The 16,544-nt window shown below is 37.4% G+C and overlaps 1 protein-coding gene across 1 annotated transcript in view; it reads right to left on the reverse strand.

Moving 5' to 3' along the window:
- Naaladl2 (N-acetylated alpha-linked acidic dipeptidase like 2) overlaps positions 1 to 16,544 on the reverse strand; it is an 865,055-nt gene that overhangs the window by 54,993 nt on the left and 793,518 nt on the right. Inside the window, exon 12 of the mRNA XM_059265279.1 lies at positions 12,474 to 12,567. Within this exon, the coding sequence (XP_059121262.1) occupies positions 12,474 to 12,567 (94 nt within the window). The remainder of the gene's footprint in view (positions 1 to 12,473; positions 12,568 to 16,544) is intronic.

The raw sequence follows: 16,544 nt of genomic DNA on the forward strand, positions 1-16,544 counted from the left end.
TGGCAACCTGCCTGACACACAGCAGGCATTACTTCCGGAATCGGAGGTCAAGGATTGAGAAGCAGCTCCACCTGTAATGCTCACCCAATCTTTCCAAGGCATAAATTATGCTTCAAGGAATCTTAGCAGCCATCTCCCTGACAATCAATTAGAGCTTGCTATTACCTTTCAAACAGTCCCAGAAAGAAACTCCCCTATCTCTCTTTGAAATTTTGTTGATCCCAGGTGAAGTAACCCTTCATGTTTTTTGGATCTGAATGAGAATGTTAGCTGTATCACAGAAAGACATTTGTCTACTTAGTTATAGTCATTTTCATGGTACCTAAAATTACACCAGATGTGTCAATTAATGAAGGAACCACTACATTACCTAATAATATCACAGAATCCAAACATTGGTATCATTTTTATCTCTTTGTGTCTGTTTCTCAGTTGAAAACAAACTCATAAAGGAAAATACAATGTATTTTTTTCTATATATCTGGCTAGTGGGGGAATAGCTATTCTACCATAATCATTTTAAAGAAAAGAAAACAACAATTGAATGTTGAGTTATAAGATAATGTCTTCTTTGAAATATCTTGATGCATTACACAATGTTTACAAAACCATTCAGGGAGATATTTGGTGTGTAACAGTCACCTACGATACTATTTTCTTTACTTTCTAGATTTAAATAATTTAGCTGAAAAAAATAGAAACATAAAAAAGAAGAAATTATTTTAAGGTAGTAATCAGTTAAGTTATTTAACATTAAATCAAAATATTCCCCCACAGATCTTCTATAAACACTTTAAATTTCACTTAAGGCCTGGAATGTCAGAGAATGCAAAACTGCTGGAGCCTATTATCAGCTCACCTTTAAAAGATAATATTTCCATTTGATGAAAAACTATGCCCGGAAACAAAAGACTTCTCAGAAAAAAAGGTTAAGATTATCTTAAAGCTATATCCATGAGATCTACAAACCAATAATTTGATATCAATAAAAAGATAACAGTGGTATCTACATAATTACTACAAATGTGGTCTGGAGTAAATTACTTAATGTCTGTCCTTGACCACCCTTAAGGAAAACAGTCAATTAATTTTCTTAATGTGTAGACCACTATAAATCAATTGCTTTTACTAGAATAGACAAATTAAATAAGCTATCTCCAACTTATTTTTGAAAGAGAGAGAGAAAAACAACAATGTTTTCACAGTTTTCTGAGTTTAACCTCAAAGATTTTCTCCCAAATACTTTCCAGATCTCTGTTCCCCAGTGTCACAGTACTCCCTGTTTACACATTAAGAAATCTCGGCCGGGCGATGGTGGCGCACGCCTTTAATCCCAGCACTCGGGAGGCAGAGCCAGGCCGATCTCTGTGAGTTCGAGGCCAGCCTGGGCTACCAAGTGAGTTCCAGGAAAGGCGCAAAGCTACACAGAGAAACCCTGTCTCAAAAAACCAAAAAAAAAAAAAGAAATCTCAGTTCATTCTGGGATGTCTGTGTCTGAAGCCATGTGACCTCACCAAGGGCTGGTCTCATCAACTTCTGTGAAGAAAGAAAAGGATTGACGTGGATGTAAAGAAATGCAAGGTCAACCTTTAAAAATGATGGTCACATCTTTACCTCTGGTGAAAAGCCAACCAATAATACATTTTTAGAGCTCTGTAGAAAATACTAATTTGTTTTAAATGTTGCTTGATATAGTACATAATATTTAAACTGCCTACTAAAATTATGTATTCCAGATGTTTTAAGTTCTTCTACATTTTGAATGGAAGACTCTTGCATTTTCCATGCATCTCAACGTAAAATTTATGGACTTAGGAAGTTCTTAAGAAGTAATTATTATGACATTCATATGTCAATGCTAGAAAATAGGTAAAGGCAAATAAGATTAATAGTTATAATAATGTGTGGCTTAGTTAGAAATGGACATAATACTCATAAACATGCAGTGTCAATGTCATGTGAAATCATCGTATGTAAGGGCCACTGATGCCTTTGTGGATCATTTACCAAAAGGAAGAAAAATTTTGGAGACATATTTTGGGATTATTTAAAAATAGATCATGCCAAATGACTCTTGAAAGTTCTGGCACTTTCTATATACTAAATCATGTCAAGGATGTTTTCTACCTTAAACAGCAATATTGATGTGTTTCTGCAGCTGCACTGTAGAAGATAAACTCTCCTCACTCTGGGTGTCTCCTGCAAATCTAGACCACTGTTACCCTATAGCATCTTTTCCTAACTAGTGTGTGGCTCCTAAGCAGTGTTGTATTGTGGATTGAGTGGTATATTGAGATCTAGCAAATCTAAATGCAAGCCTAACCTATGAGTGATTAAATACACTTATCTGTCCAAGATATATAACCTCCTTTAATCTACGTTTCAAATTAAATCTAATCCTGGCAGCTCATGAACACAGCTCTTGACTCATGTCACACATGGTACATAAGGCAAACTTAACACAGTATACTGGCATCTTTGTATAGTGACCTCAGGACTGCCCAAATATTTCTCAGAAAGCTTACTCCTCATGAAGATTATGCAGGGTTTCCCAAATACCTTTCCTAGTAGGTCAGAAAATCCACATAACTGACACATTTCCTATACACATAAGCCATCAAGATCCAACACCAACTAGAGTGCTGACAGAACCCACTAAGTCTATACCTGTCCTGACATGACAGCATCTAAGTCTGTACAAGACACCCTCCAGCCTAAACTACTTCATAGCTTGATGAATTTTATAGGGATAAACCACTGTGCCTTTATCTGCCTTACAAACTGATAAGTTTATCGCTGTCCTATTTTAAAGACCAATTTTACTTTCTACTTTTGTGGTTTCTTAGGTTAGGGTTTCATAGTCCAAAAGTTTTAGGTATTAGCTTATTTGCACTTACATATGATTTGATTCTATTTTACAACTGTAGTTTTAAAAATTCCACTCCATTTCTTTTTAAATTATGGGGGAAATGTACTGGTTGTACTCAAACACTACATTTTTACATAAAACAAGCATAGCCTTTCTCATTTACTACTGTTTCTCAGAAGCCACTGCTGTATGCGCAAGTTTATCACAGCTTTAAAGGCACTAACAGTTGCACAATCACTGCTTAGACCTCTCTGATGTAAAGCAACACAAAAAGGAAGACGTGCTTGGTGTAATAAGGTGGTTAAAAGCTTAATAGGATATTATTTGGAAGAAAATATATGCTACTTGATGTCATCTTAAAAATATCTAATAGCACCATTAAAGAGAATAAAAGAAATTGCCAATATGATGTCAGCCAAGGGAACAACAGCTCTTTATTATGCTACACTTTCTGTTCCTCATGCTGTCTTCTTCAGTAGGAGCCACAATGCATCATCTCAGCTGGCTATTAAACAACACTCAGGTAAAGAAAGATGTATGGGAGCTAAAGCAAGAATAATGCTCAGATAATCCAGACTTGATTTTACAGTGCATATCAAATATTTAAAGATGAATAATAGAGAAGACTATATAGTAACTATGGCTAAACTGAACGCAAACAAGATCCCCATTGGCAAAGATTACAAAAGGATATTTGGGGAAGAATTAGGCACTGGGCATTTTTCAAAAAGTAGTTTGGCATTATATTCTTGAAGGCAAAAATTATCTGGTAGCACAGGCAGACTTCATTCGGGAGTACTTTAGCTACATGGATGCACTTTCCCCAACACTGCATGGAGTGAGTTTTTCCTTCATGTAGATCTAAATAAGAAATGTCCCCCAGTAGGTTCACATGTTTAAAGCTTGGTCCCCAGCTGGTGGTGCTGTTTGAGATGGTGAAGCCTTTAGGAGATGGGACCTTGCAGGAAGCAGTACAGCACTGGGAATGGACCAACTTCCCGCGCATCCTCTCTGCCTCGTGTTTGTTGTTGAACAGGCCTCCCCACCAATATGGACCTCTCTCCCTTTATGGAACCTCTCTCCCTTTCTGGAACTCTTTCTTCTATAAGTTTACTTGGTGATCATATTTTATCACAACAGAAAATTAACCAATCTTCTAACACTGTATGGAGTGAGCTCTGCCTCCATCCCTGCCTGCCTTGTATGAAAAAATGAACCATGAACTCTTTATGTAACTCACTGATGCTGCCACTATGCAGAGGAGTAAAGATCTGACTGACAGCTTTGAAAGAGAGAGCTAAAGATTTCTGTTCTTTTTAAAAGATACATTTATTTTATGAATATGAATATTTTGCTTGCATGTAAGTATATGTATCACATAAGTCAAAGGAACCAGTGGAGCCCAGAAGAGGATATTGGATTCCCTAGAACTGGATATACAGACAATTTTGAGCTATCAAGTAGCTTCTGGAATCTGAACCTGCAAGAACTACAGTACTCTTAACCACTGAGATGCCTCTCCAGCTCCCAATACATTCTAAAATGAACTATATTCATATACTATACATTCTTGTTATTATCCACCTCAGGCAGAAATTTGAAGCTGTATATTTAAGGGTATATGTGAGTTTAATTTAGCATGGTCTAATTCAAAAAAAGAAAAGACAAGGTTTCAATAAAATTGCTGAACTTGAGGGAATGTCCTTATATTCTATTACAAGTAAGAATTATTTATGATCTTGTTGCTGGAGAACAAACCCAGGGCATTGAATATACAGGCTAAGCAAACCAACTGAACCAAAGAAATGATCAAACTCTATTAAAGCTCAACATTAACGCAAAAGGTTTAGAGTAATAGATTGACTGATATATTGTGACTTCATAGGCATGGAGTTTGGGATTAAAAATACATTCTGGAAGATTTTTAATATAATAGTTACTATAGTGGGAGAGTAGGAAAAATAAGAGGTCGGCATCTGACTGCAGTCATAAGCAGAGGAAACACACATCTGAGTGGGGCCTTGGGGAAGGAAAAAATCATCACAAAAGGGGGAAGTGTAACTGACAGCAAATTGTGCAACAAGAGATGAACAAAAGTAAACTGTGGGAGCCCACAGAGGCTTCCTAGTGATTCCTTACTCAGGATCAGAGAATCTGGGGTTGCTTTACACAGCAGGGCTATGTAAGAAGGTGATCTGGCCATGGACGTGTTTGCCAAGTGTTTGTAAGGGTCTACACTTGGGTGTACAGTGTGCTTTGATCTTGCAAGGGGGAGGTCTTTTGCTTCTCCCTTTGGCATATATAAAAAGCCTTTTTGAATAAATGAAGAGGCTGTTGGGTATTGACCCAGGCCCTCCTGAAGCTATCCTCTGTTTCTTCTCACTGTCTATGTCTCTGTATCTGATATTTTCTTATCCCTCTCTCCTCCACCTAAGAACCCTTGAAAAGATTGGAACAGGTTGGAGCTGAACTCCCACAGTAAACACATAATTCCAAGGAATATGAAAAGAACCAAGAACATAGAATATCAATGAAAGGGCATTATTTGAAAAACAAGCAGAACCAGTGATTTTGAAGAAACCCTGTTGGGGGAAAAAACTCTAGCTGGACAGGCCAACACCAACAGTATGAAAATGGATGAGATTCTGTTCTGGGTCCTCTCTCAAATATTTCATTGGTTTAGGTGTTGATTATCAATAAGTGAAGCATACACTTTAATATAGTCATATAGTCAGAATTAATATGTAAATAAAGTGAGGATTAAAGTTAAAGTTATTTTTAAAAATATTTTTCAACCCTTTTGGTTGACTAAAAGAGACTGGAGGAGTGAGTGCTCTGTGAAATACTTAGCACACAAATAAGCTGTGTTTCAGACATTCCTGTTATGAACAGTATGCTGGAGATCTAGCACCATCCCAAATGTCCACGAAAATAAAGTAAAGTTTGTTTTTGGAATCACTGGAATTTAGACTGCCATGGACTTGAAGGGGAGTTCGCAAAACTAGGTAAGCAGGGAGATGGCTCCCCATGTATCACCAAGCACAGAGCTGACACTGGTGGTAATTAAAACCAAGATGGATACAGATGGCGTTAGAACAAAAATCATGCAATTTGTTCGGCGTATAACTTAATTTTGCCAATTGGGAAATTCATTTTATATTACTCAGGAAGAAAATTAAACACATTATATGGGTTTCAAATGCTCATGACATTTAAAAATTGAAATTACAAATATAACAGGACTGTAAATCCTAGTCTCTCTGCACCATCACCTTGAAAATTCTGCCCTGTTCCCAAATGCAGTGAATGACATCAGTGAACTATCAAAGCTAATAAGATGGAAGAAGATCCCATCAAATCAGCATTGTCGGTTATTTAAGGAACAGGGGGATAGCTGCCAACAAATATTTAAACTTAGTGAGACAATCCAAAGGTGGCAACAAGCCACAGTGTTCAAAATTATGTTTCCTACTAAGTCTGGCTTGCACTAAAAAATTTATATATAGCCTGATCAAATGGAAATTACTTCTGCTTACTTGGGCTCATGCAACTTTTACAATAACTTTAAATTATTAATATTCAGACTTCTGACAATGAAAAAAATAGGCACCACAACTCTATAGGCATTGATTGTTTTAAAGTGCTTTTATATGTTAAAATATAGTAAAATTGAGAAACAGCAACTGAGTGAAATTATTAGCTACCTATTCTCTAGTTTGTTTGCAGGTTCCCCAACTGTAAGCCTACTTTACTTTTCATTTCTTTGATGCCTACCCTGACTCCAACAATCCAGTGCCATCGCTTTCTAGGAGAATCTTTCAGACTTACTTTTCTTTATCAAAAGCATATCTAAGGAGTCTGAGGGAAGTATATGAGTCATTAAAAGGCTTGTCTTAGAAGCATAAGGAATTAAGTTCAATCCCTAGCTCCCACATGAAAAGCTAAACTTGTTGGCACAGGCTTAGAATTCCACCATTTTGGAGTCAGAGGCAAGCAGGTCTCCAGCTAACTAGTCATCATCTTAGCCTAATTGCTCAGTCCCAGGATACAGAGAGACTCTGCCTTAAAAGACACATAGAAGCACTTGAGGACAAAGGAAGAGCAGCAAATCGTGTCCTCTGGTCTCCAAATGTGTGCACATGTGTACCTGTGCACACACACAAGAATTAAAACATACAAAATACATCTGAAGTGCATCATTTACCTTATCCGTCACCATTTCCACTCCATTTCCCCATGCAATGGATATATATATATATATATATATATATATATATATATATATATATTCTATTTTGTCTTTGGCATTGACCAAATATTAAGAGCCAAGGTCACTCGGTCAAAACATGCTTTCAAGAAAGACACAGTAAATCAACTCAAACAAATTATTCACTAGTAAATGATCTTTCTTTCTGGTGCTTGTGGGAACAGTGGAGAATGGTTGGCTGTGACCATAAACTAGTGTCATAAATAAACAAGATGGCCAATTGTCAAGGATGAAAATTACAGTACTGAAAATGCAATTGGGTTTCAGGGATCTTAGTCCTCACACTGCTTGAACTGAAGAGAAACAGTATTTTATAGTTCAGCCCTGAAGGTCACTTTTTCTTTTCCTTTATGATAATTTAGAACATGAGACTAATCATTGCTGACTGTCATAACAGAATAAGAAATAATCAGCAATTTAAGCTTGTATTAAGCAACAACAATGTGTATTTCATTTAACATGCTACAGAGACTGTTTAGTACATGGAATTGGCATTGTTTACAAAATCAATTACTTACTTAGATGTTGAGATCATAGTCATAGTCACACATTAGCATTTTGAAGTAATATGTATTGGAAATATAGCTATAGCCAATATGATAGTAATTGAACGGGTTCATACAAGTTAGCAAGCAATTAATATTTCATCATTTTAAGTTAGGATGACTTAAAACCAAAAGGAAAAAAAGCCTATATTGAAGGCTACAAGCTACAGACAGCTCTTTGACAAATATTTAGGCACAAGACATTAAAGGAATTTTAAACATATGTTTGTTAAATTTTATTTTACTATCATTGAAATTTTAATATGGGTAGCTAAAATTGGACTTCATAATTCTGAATTAAACTCTACTACCCAAGGAGTTTCCCATGAGACATAAAACAATGAAAATCACTAAGAGTGAAAGGCCAAGTTCTTCACCTGCAGAAGAGACACCCTAACAAAACAGCAAGCAGCCAGGTATTCCCACAAAAAACCTAGTAACACACAAAAACTTCAAACCCTTCTGTATTTAGACAGCAGAATCTGATCTCAAATGGAAATAAATCCCTACAGAACAACCAGGGTTTTGTCTCTTAGTAGTAATCCTTCTTGCTATAATGGCATGTACCTAAATAGAGTTATTAACCTGGGCTACATGTAGAGTGTTTTTATTTTTACACATTTATTTATTTTGTGTCTGTCATGTGCCATGGTACATGTGTGGAAGTCACAAGACATCTTGTGGGAGTCAATTTTCTTCTACCATTTGAATATTATGTTGGTTTAACACATCAACAAGAACCTCAGAGTGCCCAGAATGTGTCTGTGTTTCACTTAGGAAAAGAAATTAGTAAAGCATTTCTCCTTGATGTCATTTAACCAAGAGCAAGGGCAGATTTCAATTCTCTATTTCCCTTCCTGTATCTTCTGTCATTCCTGTATGTCTGTTGTGGGAGAATGCATCTATGCTTGCCTGAATGCTATCTTGTGAGTCTGTTTCTCCCTGGCTCTGTCTGTAGGTCTCTAACAAAGAGCTTTGCTGTCTCATTTACTGAACAGCACAGAAAGAATCAACATGAGTAAGGTACTGTACAGCAACCTTTAAACAGAGTTTATAAAGGATGAAGTTACTGACTCCCACTGACCACACCTGACCAAAAAAACAAAGAGTACTTCAAACATGGTTTGTCAAACAATATATCTATATCTATATCTATATCGATATCGATATAGATATATACTGTGTCCAACATTTATGGTAGATATTAATTTACTAAGGGCATTTTTTCTTATGAATGGTTTTAAGCAAATAGTAACACATATACTCATGCATTGCTCTCTGGGCTAGGGGCAGAGAATTTAAGATTTATAATTTAATAATATAATTTAAGTATATATATAATTTAAGATTTCAGCTATGCATTACCTTAGGTTGTAAAAGCTGATTATATGGAAAATCTAAAGCAAGTAAGCTTGGTTGTTTTCTTACAGGTAGGATAAACAGCCTGAGTATACAGTGGGATAGCAGTCTTACGTCTTAAGTGACCTCAAAGTATATTATTAGCTGTAAGGTCCAGCAAAAGTTCTAGCTTCGTTGGTCAGAGGGAATATTTCCCTAAAAATGCATCCCACAGGTTGTGGGTGAGGGGCAGGTTGGAGCTCAGGCCCCAGCATCGTTTTGAGCCATATCACTGACCTGAAGTGATTTATTTGCCTTCTTGCTCTACCTTCAGCCTGGCACTGCTCTAATTGCATGGCTTCTCTACCTGCTCAGGTCTGGGTTATTTTGCCTCTCATGTCCTGTCTATGACTAGGCCTAGGAGATTAAAATGAGAGATTTCTAAATCACTTCCCATTCTTCGAACAATAATAACTCCTTCTGAATTAATTCTTGTTTAATTTTGACAACTTAGTTCTCAGTTAATGAAGTACAAGAATATGACAGTCTCTGTGATCCTCTTGATCCTTTGTCCTAAAGAGGACCACAAAGAATTATCTGACCTACTTCTCAGACCAGTTATAAGACCTTTGCAGTGCTATCTTGCCCGTGCTGGAAGCAAGGAAGCTCCTTATCTCTGACTATAGGGATACAGCTGCCTAGAGAACAAACTGAAGCAGCAGGATTTGCTAAGATGCCAAAGTTGTTAGCACCAAGTCACACCCTTCCAATATTTAAGCTTCCTCATGACTATCTACTGTTTATCAATCTTTAGATAAAAAGTAACCATTGTTCTCTATTTCCCTGAATCTTCATTTCAGAAGGCTCTTGTGTACATAAGATTTATATGAAGTAAATGTGTTTGCCTCAAAGAGTCTAATCATCATGCTAGGGAAAGAGACAATAATTGCTCTTCTCCAAACCTACACCTCCATCTGAAGGTATAAAATGGTATAATTATGCTTAATTATCACATTTACAATATATATTTATGAAATCACACATTCTTTCGGGGATCTCAAAGATATCTAAGAAATTGCCACTCTTTCATAGCTCTCTCATCTCTCATTGTCCCTACACTATTACATGATTCTTTATGAATAGAGACTTGAGAAGACTTTACATGACCACATTTACCATCTACCATGTCCTCTATCTTTTCTCATACTTTAGGGATGAATTTTTCTACTCCCCCTTTGGTCTACACACTTGTGCTTTCTTTGTGTTAATGTGCTGTGATCCTAACCCCCAGAAGAATTGCATTAGCCTGTCTGTCTTTGGGAAATGACTAGGTTATTAGTCCAGAATCCTCAAGCATGAGACAAACACCCTCATAAAAGAGGCCCAGATACTTCTCATCCACCTTCTGTCTTGTGAGGTTAGAGAAAACCACCAGCATCTGGGCACCAGGATGCAGAGACTAATCTGGGCTTGGATCTTGGGCTTCTCAGCCCTAGGCACCATGGCTGTTAAATCCCTATTGTTTATCTACTTTACAGCTTTTGTTACTGTGTCCCAAATGGGGCAACTCCCATCTTAACCACAGCAAAGCCCTCAAACTGAAGGTATCCTTCTCAAGAAAATCAGGCCAGTAATTAATTCTTTATGAACAAATTTTGCCTCCCCATAAGACCATAACAATCAAAACAAAAATATGCTAACCTTCCTGACTCTGTCTACCACCACATGTCCTTGGTTAGTTCCTGTCTGCCTATTCTCTTTAAGTCCCTCTAATTATGCTTTTGCACACACCATTGTTGAAAAACAACTTGTAACAAGTTACTTCTTTTGGGAGAAAGATGGGGCTTATATTGAAAGGGGTCTTTGCCCACCAAAACTAGATTAATAATAAGACACTCACTATAAATAATAGGTCTTTTTGAACCCTAAAAGTACCCTAAATTATAAAAGTGTTAGTAGTTGTTATAATAATAAACCACTTTGCCTACTTATTGTTTAAAAAAATAACAAAGAGCATTTAAAATCATTTTATTGACACATATTTTTACTTCCTCAATTTCTTTAACCTTTTAAATTGTAATTCTATTTTTCTTTCTTGCAGATGCATTGATCGTAGACAATTTCCACTCAGAAAGAAACTTGTTTATAATTCTGTTATACAATGTTGGTATTTTCAAGTACACTACTTGAGATTCTTTCTCATACATGATACTTTACAGAAGGACAAGGATTTCATAATGTTAAAAGCCTCCTCTTTTGTTCTCTGAAAGTTTAAAGTACTGTCTTCCAGACCAACAGAATTTTATAGAGGATAAAGTTCAGATGCTAACAAAAAGCAAAACAGCCTCCAGAACAAACAAAACAGATTTTTAAAAAATAAAATTCTTAGAGAAAGGTTATTATTCACAGTACTATTTATTTTCTGTACCTGCTCTAGGTGTATTTTGTAAAATGCCATGTGCTTCACTACCACATTTCTGAGCTCCAAATATTCTAGAAATAGCAAATATGAAGTGGAGACAGAATGGCACCAGTAGCCATGGCAACCTTGGAGAGATGGAAGCCTGAAAGAAGAGAACTACAGGGATAAAAGAGTAGCCAAAAAGTGACAAAACCATTGTTTTCATCCAGTGTAAGAGTAAACACACAATAAACAAACTAGCTTGGATGATTGTCTGAGGAAGAATAATTTCAACTTAAAAAAATATTTTTAATTCCAAGTCATTGGAACTCTGGCTCTGGAGGCTGCTCTGCTGTCAGAGGACACTTTAAGCACTATGGTTAACATACTGGTTTTCTTTCCAATTGAGTAGTTTTCTATCACTGACCCATTAAAGATTTGCTAGCAGAATATGTGACTCAGGAGGAAGATGACAAGCTTAGCCACAGTCCCCCCTTTGTACGTAATAAATGAAGACAAGCAGTAACTTATTTGGATGGTGGGGGTCTGAGTTCTGCAGATACATTTATATGTCAGGACTGAGATGGAAATATGGAACTGATCCTCTGGTTGCCTCACTGCTCCCTTTCACATGAACCAGGAATGTCTACGACATCCATAAGAACCAGTGCCAGAGGAGAAACTTAGGATTCCATCCTGTGTGGAATGAATGTGTTAGGGACAATGTTGGGGGAAAGGTGGATTCCTGAACTGCTAGCTCACAAGGAATCTGTGACTAGTAAGGGAAGCTCTGAGATCCAAATCTCTTTAATGACAGACAGCCATCAGCCTCCTTCAGCCTGGGACACACTTCCTTTTGTCACACAAAGTCTGTCTCAGTTCTGTCTGCAGGGTGGCTTAAACAGTTTTCAATTGTTCCCCTTCTCCCCTCCGGGGACAGAGCCACATCATTGCTACAACTTTTAAGAGACTGAATACTTCATCTAGTCCTTTTTGTAAGTATTTGAAAACTTTTTCATTTACTAAAATTAAAACAATTTAAAGAAAAATTACCTTTAAGGCTGTTTTGAACTCCTAAGGCTATATCAAGGGCACTGAAGGGCAGAACAGGTTCACTGGCAATTTGTAGAATTACTTCTCCTGAGAGCTGAAATGAAAAGAAATAAATAATTTGTAGCATTCAGTAATTAAGATTGTCATTTATTTATTTATTGGTTATTTCACATTTTATCATATACCCACAGTAACAATAAAAAGAAACAAATTTAGTTTTGTAAAATCCTTTTCCTTTCAAATTGTTTTTGAGTTTATGTTTCTGTAAAAAAAAAAAAAAAAAAAAAAAAAGGTTAGATAGCTTTCTTATGTCATAGGATAGTGTGAGCATATAATGGCTCATTCTTTTTTGACCTACAATGTCGAGAAGTTAGAGTTTAAAACAATTCTTTATACTCAAAAAAGGATCAAACATTATAGAAAAATAACAAAAAAAAATCCACCTCTGGTTATTGAACTAATAAAAACTCTAGACACAGTTAACCATTGCTGTATTTCATTTAATGCATAATCAATCTAATGCATTTCTTTAGTCCCTTGGGTATTATTTCTTAATGCTTAATTTTATTCCCAGTCACACTTCTGAAATTTATCAAAACCAATGCTCTCTCTCTCTCTCTCTATATATATATATATATATATATATATATATATATATATATATATATATATACACACACACACACACACACACATACATTTTTTACAAAACACACCTCAATTTGAATTAAAAAATTAAATAAATCGTCGGGCGGTGGTGGCGCACGCCTTTAATCCCAGCACTCGGGAGGCAGAGCCAGGCGGATCTCTGTGAGTTCGAGGCCAGCCTGGGCTACCAAGTGAGTTCCAGGTAAGGCGCAAAGCTACACAGAGAAACCCTGTCTCGAAAAACCAAAAAAAAAAAAAAAAAAAAAAATTAAATAAATCTTTAAATGGCATTACCCCAAAGACATGATGGGGCTTTCTCATATGCATACCCCTCACTCCACTCTAAAGCTGTTTTTGAAAACTGACCCATGTGCCACACCTAGGGTAGTGCATGCTGGTCACCTTCTGCTAGTCATCTGCCTTCACATAGCTATCACAGGACTTTAAGGCTACCAGCAAATACCATGCTACACCTTTTTTTTACCTCATAAATGATATTTAATGTTTTCCAGGGCTGCACAAATGTCCCTGTGTCTCTTACGAGCCTGAATCCAAGCTCAGAGTGAAACAACACTGTATTGATATTATAAATATTCTAGGTATTGTGGCTAGTGCATAAAAACTACACATGGAAGTCAGAACATGAAAAACCACCTGAGATATAATATACCAGCTAAACAGGATTTTAGATATCCAGATCTATATATTCAAGAAGCCCCAAATCCTATATAAGTTAAAAACTGTACTTCCCTATTGTTCACACAATTCATTTCATAGTAAGAATGCAATTCAATCTGATCTGTCCAGGCTTAGGAAAAAATATGTTTCTGGGAAATAAAGAGGAGAGATTCTGTTATTTGTTGGAGGTATTTTACTCCCATATATAGCAATGGATTTCCCCCAGTGGCCAAGATATCTTTGCAGAGTTTGATCACCAGCATATCTGTTGTAAATCCCATGGGAAGCTGCCTGCCTGATCACACTGTGCTTTAGGAACAGAAAATTGCCTGCAGCAGGTTGATAGGAGTCACCCTTGTATTCCACCTGCCGTGTCCAAATCATGCACTGAACACCAATATTTGGAAACAAATTATTTGTAAAAGAAAACTTTAAGAGTTATTAGGAAATTGGAAGATTCCTTTTCCAACCTGCACTGGATAATGGGAACTACAAAACAGATATGCTTTGTGGATGCTTTCGGTATCTGGAAGCTGCACTTTACAAAAGATTCAAATGAAGGGGGGGGAGGAGAAGGGTGACTTGCTGCTGGAGAACACTGTTTTATTCTGTTTTAAAAGAGTTCCTTTGGCAGCACCAACAGCTGGAATATATGCCAGCCACCCTGCTACTTGTTTGGAACAGAACCTGGCAACAAAGAGTGGGACTTTGAAGGCACCTGGGCCATGACAGATGCTAAACCAGCTCCTTTTGTGGCTTCCTAAACAAGAGGGAGAGTTGTGTGCCCAGTGCCATGTGAGGGCAGAAGAGCTGTGCTGCAGGACAGCCTTCCTCAGACAGGAGAGTGCAAACTTCCCTGATGCTTACACGAGGCTTGGGTGCACCTCGTTATAAGGAAACCCTTAGAAGCTGACAGTAGAGGAATTAATTGCCATTCCTATGACTGAAAGGACCCACACCGAGAAAGCATTAAAAATAATGGTAAGAGCTAAATACCAAAGACAGTTGTGCAATCAGATGCTGTTTAGAAGTTCTTACACCACTTACTGCTCACCACAGCTGAGCAGAGCAGGTGTCACTCCGGTTTCACCCTAGATTATGAAACCAAACCTCAGAAAGTTTCGACAACCTTCTCACATCACCGCACAGAGCCTGTTGTGAAACCAAAGCCATTTTGTTGTATCTTATGCTGTATGGAAGAGTCTTGGAAAGGCCTTTTAATTGATTATTTCTAAAGAATTAAAAGTAGATTCTAAAACTCTCTGTCCACACTCCTATTTGTAATACATACATATGCTTTCTGACATTAGTTTAAATGTCATTAGTTTCTTGTAATATTGGCAGGCATTTGTCAGACCTTAACTCCTAGACAGTGGTGACACCTAGAGCCTCATGTGGTATTGTCTGACATACCATCCATGTGTGTATTTGGGAAAGTAAATCTATGACTCACATGTAGAGGCAAAGGGGCTACCGGGAGGTAATTAGGGTTAGGTTTGGTGCTGTGGGTTGCCCCAAAAAAGGAATACACAACTGAAAGGAGTGTAGTTGAAGCTTACATGTTCTTGTGCCCTTTTATCACAAGCACCCTGCCCACCCTGTTATCACCCTGTGACACTGACCCCTTGTTATTGAACTTTTTGGCCTTCAAAGCCATGAGCTGAATAAACTTCTACTGTTTATTAGTTTCCCACAGTGAGGTACTCTGTTAGCAACATGACATAGACACTGCAGTACACAGCATTAGCAGAGGGCAATTGTGATATTCCACAGAATAACTAGACAAAGGGATGTAGTGACACTTGGTGGTTAAGAGATGGGCTACTGTCACAGAGGCTGGGGCTCTCTTCCCAACCCCACAGGTGGTTCATAACCAACTGCAACTCCAGCTCCAAGGGATGTGAGGCCATCTTTGGTCTCCTTGGTCACTGCACTCATGTGCACATATCTTCACAACCTCACCCCAGCACACACATATTCCTGTATTTAAAAATAACTCAATGAAGCACATAATCTAATCTGCCTTCATGACCCACAGGATGGCTCAGGGACAAAAGCACTTGCTATACAAACCTGATGATCTGACCTGAATTGAATTCCCAGATCCCATGATGGAAGCAGAAAGATAAATTCCAAGAGTTGTGTTCTGACCCCCACATGTGTATTGTAGCACACATAGATCCACACACAGGCAAGCCCACACATGGTCCCAGGACCCTCCCCTCTCTCTTTCTTTAAGGCTATCTTAACCCTGATTAGAAGGTAATGCAATGGAATAAAAACTTATGTATAGAATTAGGAGTATTTTAAAGAAGTAAAATGAGTTATTGAGTTATTCAACACAGCCGGCCAAATCTTTCCTCCTTCACTAAAAACACTGATGTTCATGATTGATATCCTGGAATTGCAGACTTTAGTCAAGATTCAGCTCTAAAGATAAAACCACAAAGCAGTGTCTTCCAAGTTGTAAGGAGAATAGAAGTAAATCACATTTAATCCATATGTAAGTTTGTCTATCTTCATCCTGAAATAGTTTTGTCATATTTAAAAGTTCAGCCAGGCGGTGGTGGCGCATGCCGGGCAGTGGTGGTGCACGCCTTTAATCCCAGCACTCTGGAGGCAGAGGCAGGCGGATCTCTATGAGTTCGAGGCCAGCCTGGGCTACCAAGTGAGTTCCAGGAAAGGCACAAAGCTACACAGAGAAACCCTGTCTCGAAAAAAACCAAAAAAAAAAAAAAAAAAAAA

The sequence above is a fragment of the Peromyscus eremicus genome, chromosome 6 (genome assembly GCF_949786415.1).
Source record: "Peromyscus eremicus chromosome 6, PerEre_H2_v1, whole genome shotgun sequence".
NCBI lineage: Eukaryota > Metazoa > Chordata > Mammalia > Rodentia > Cricetidae > Peromyscus > Peromyscus eremicus.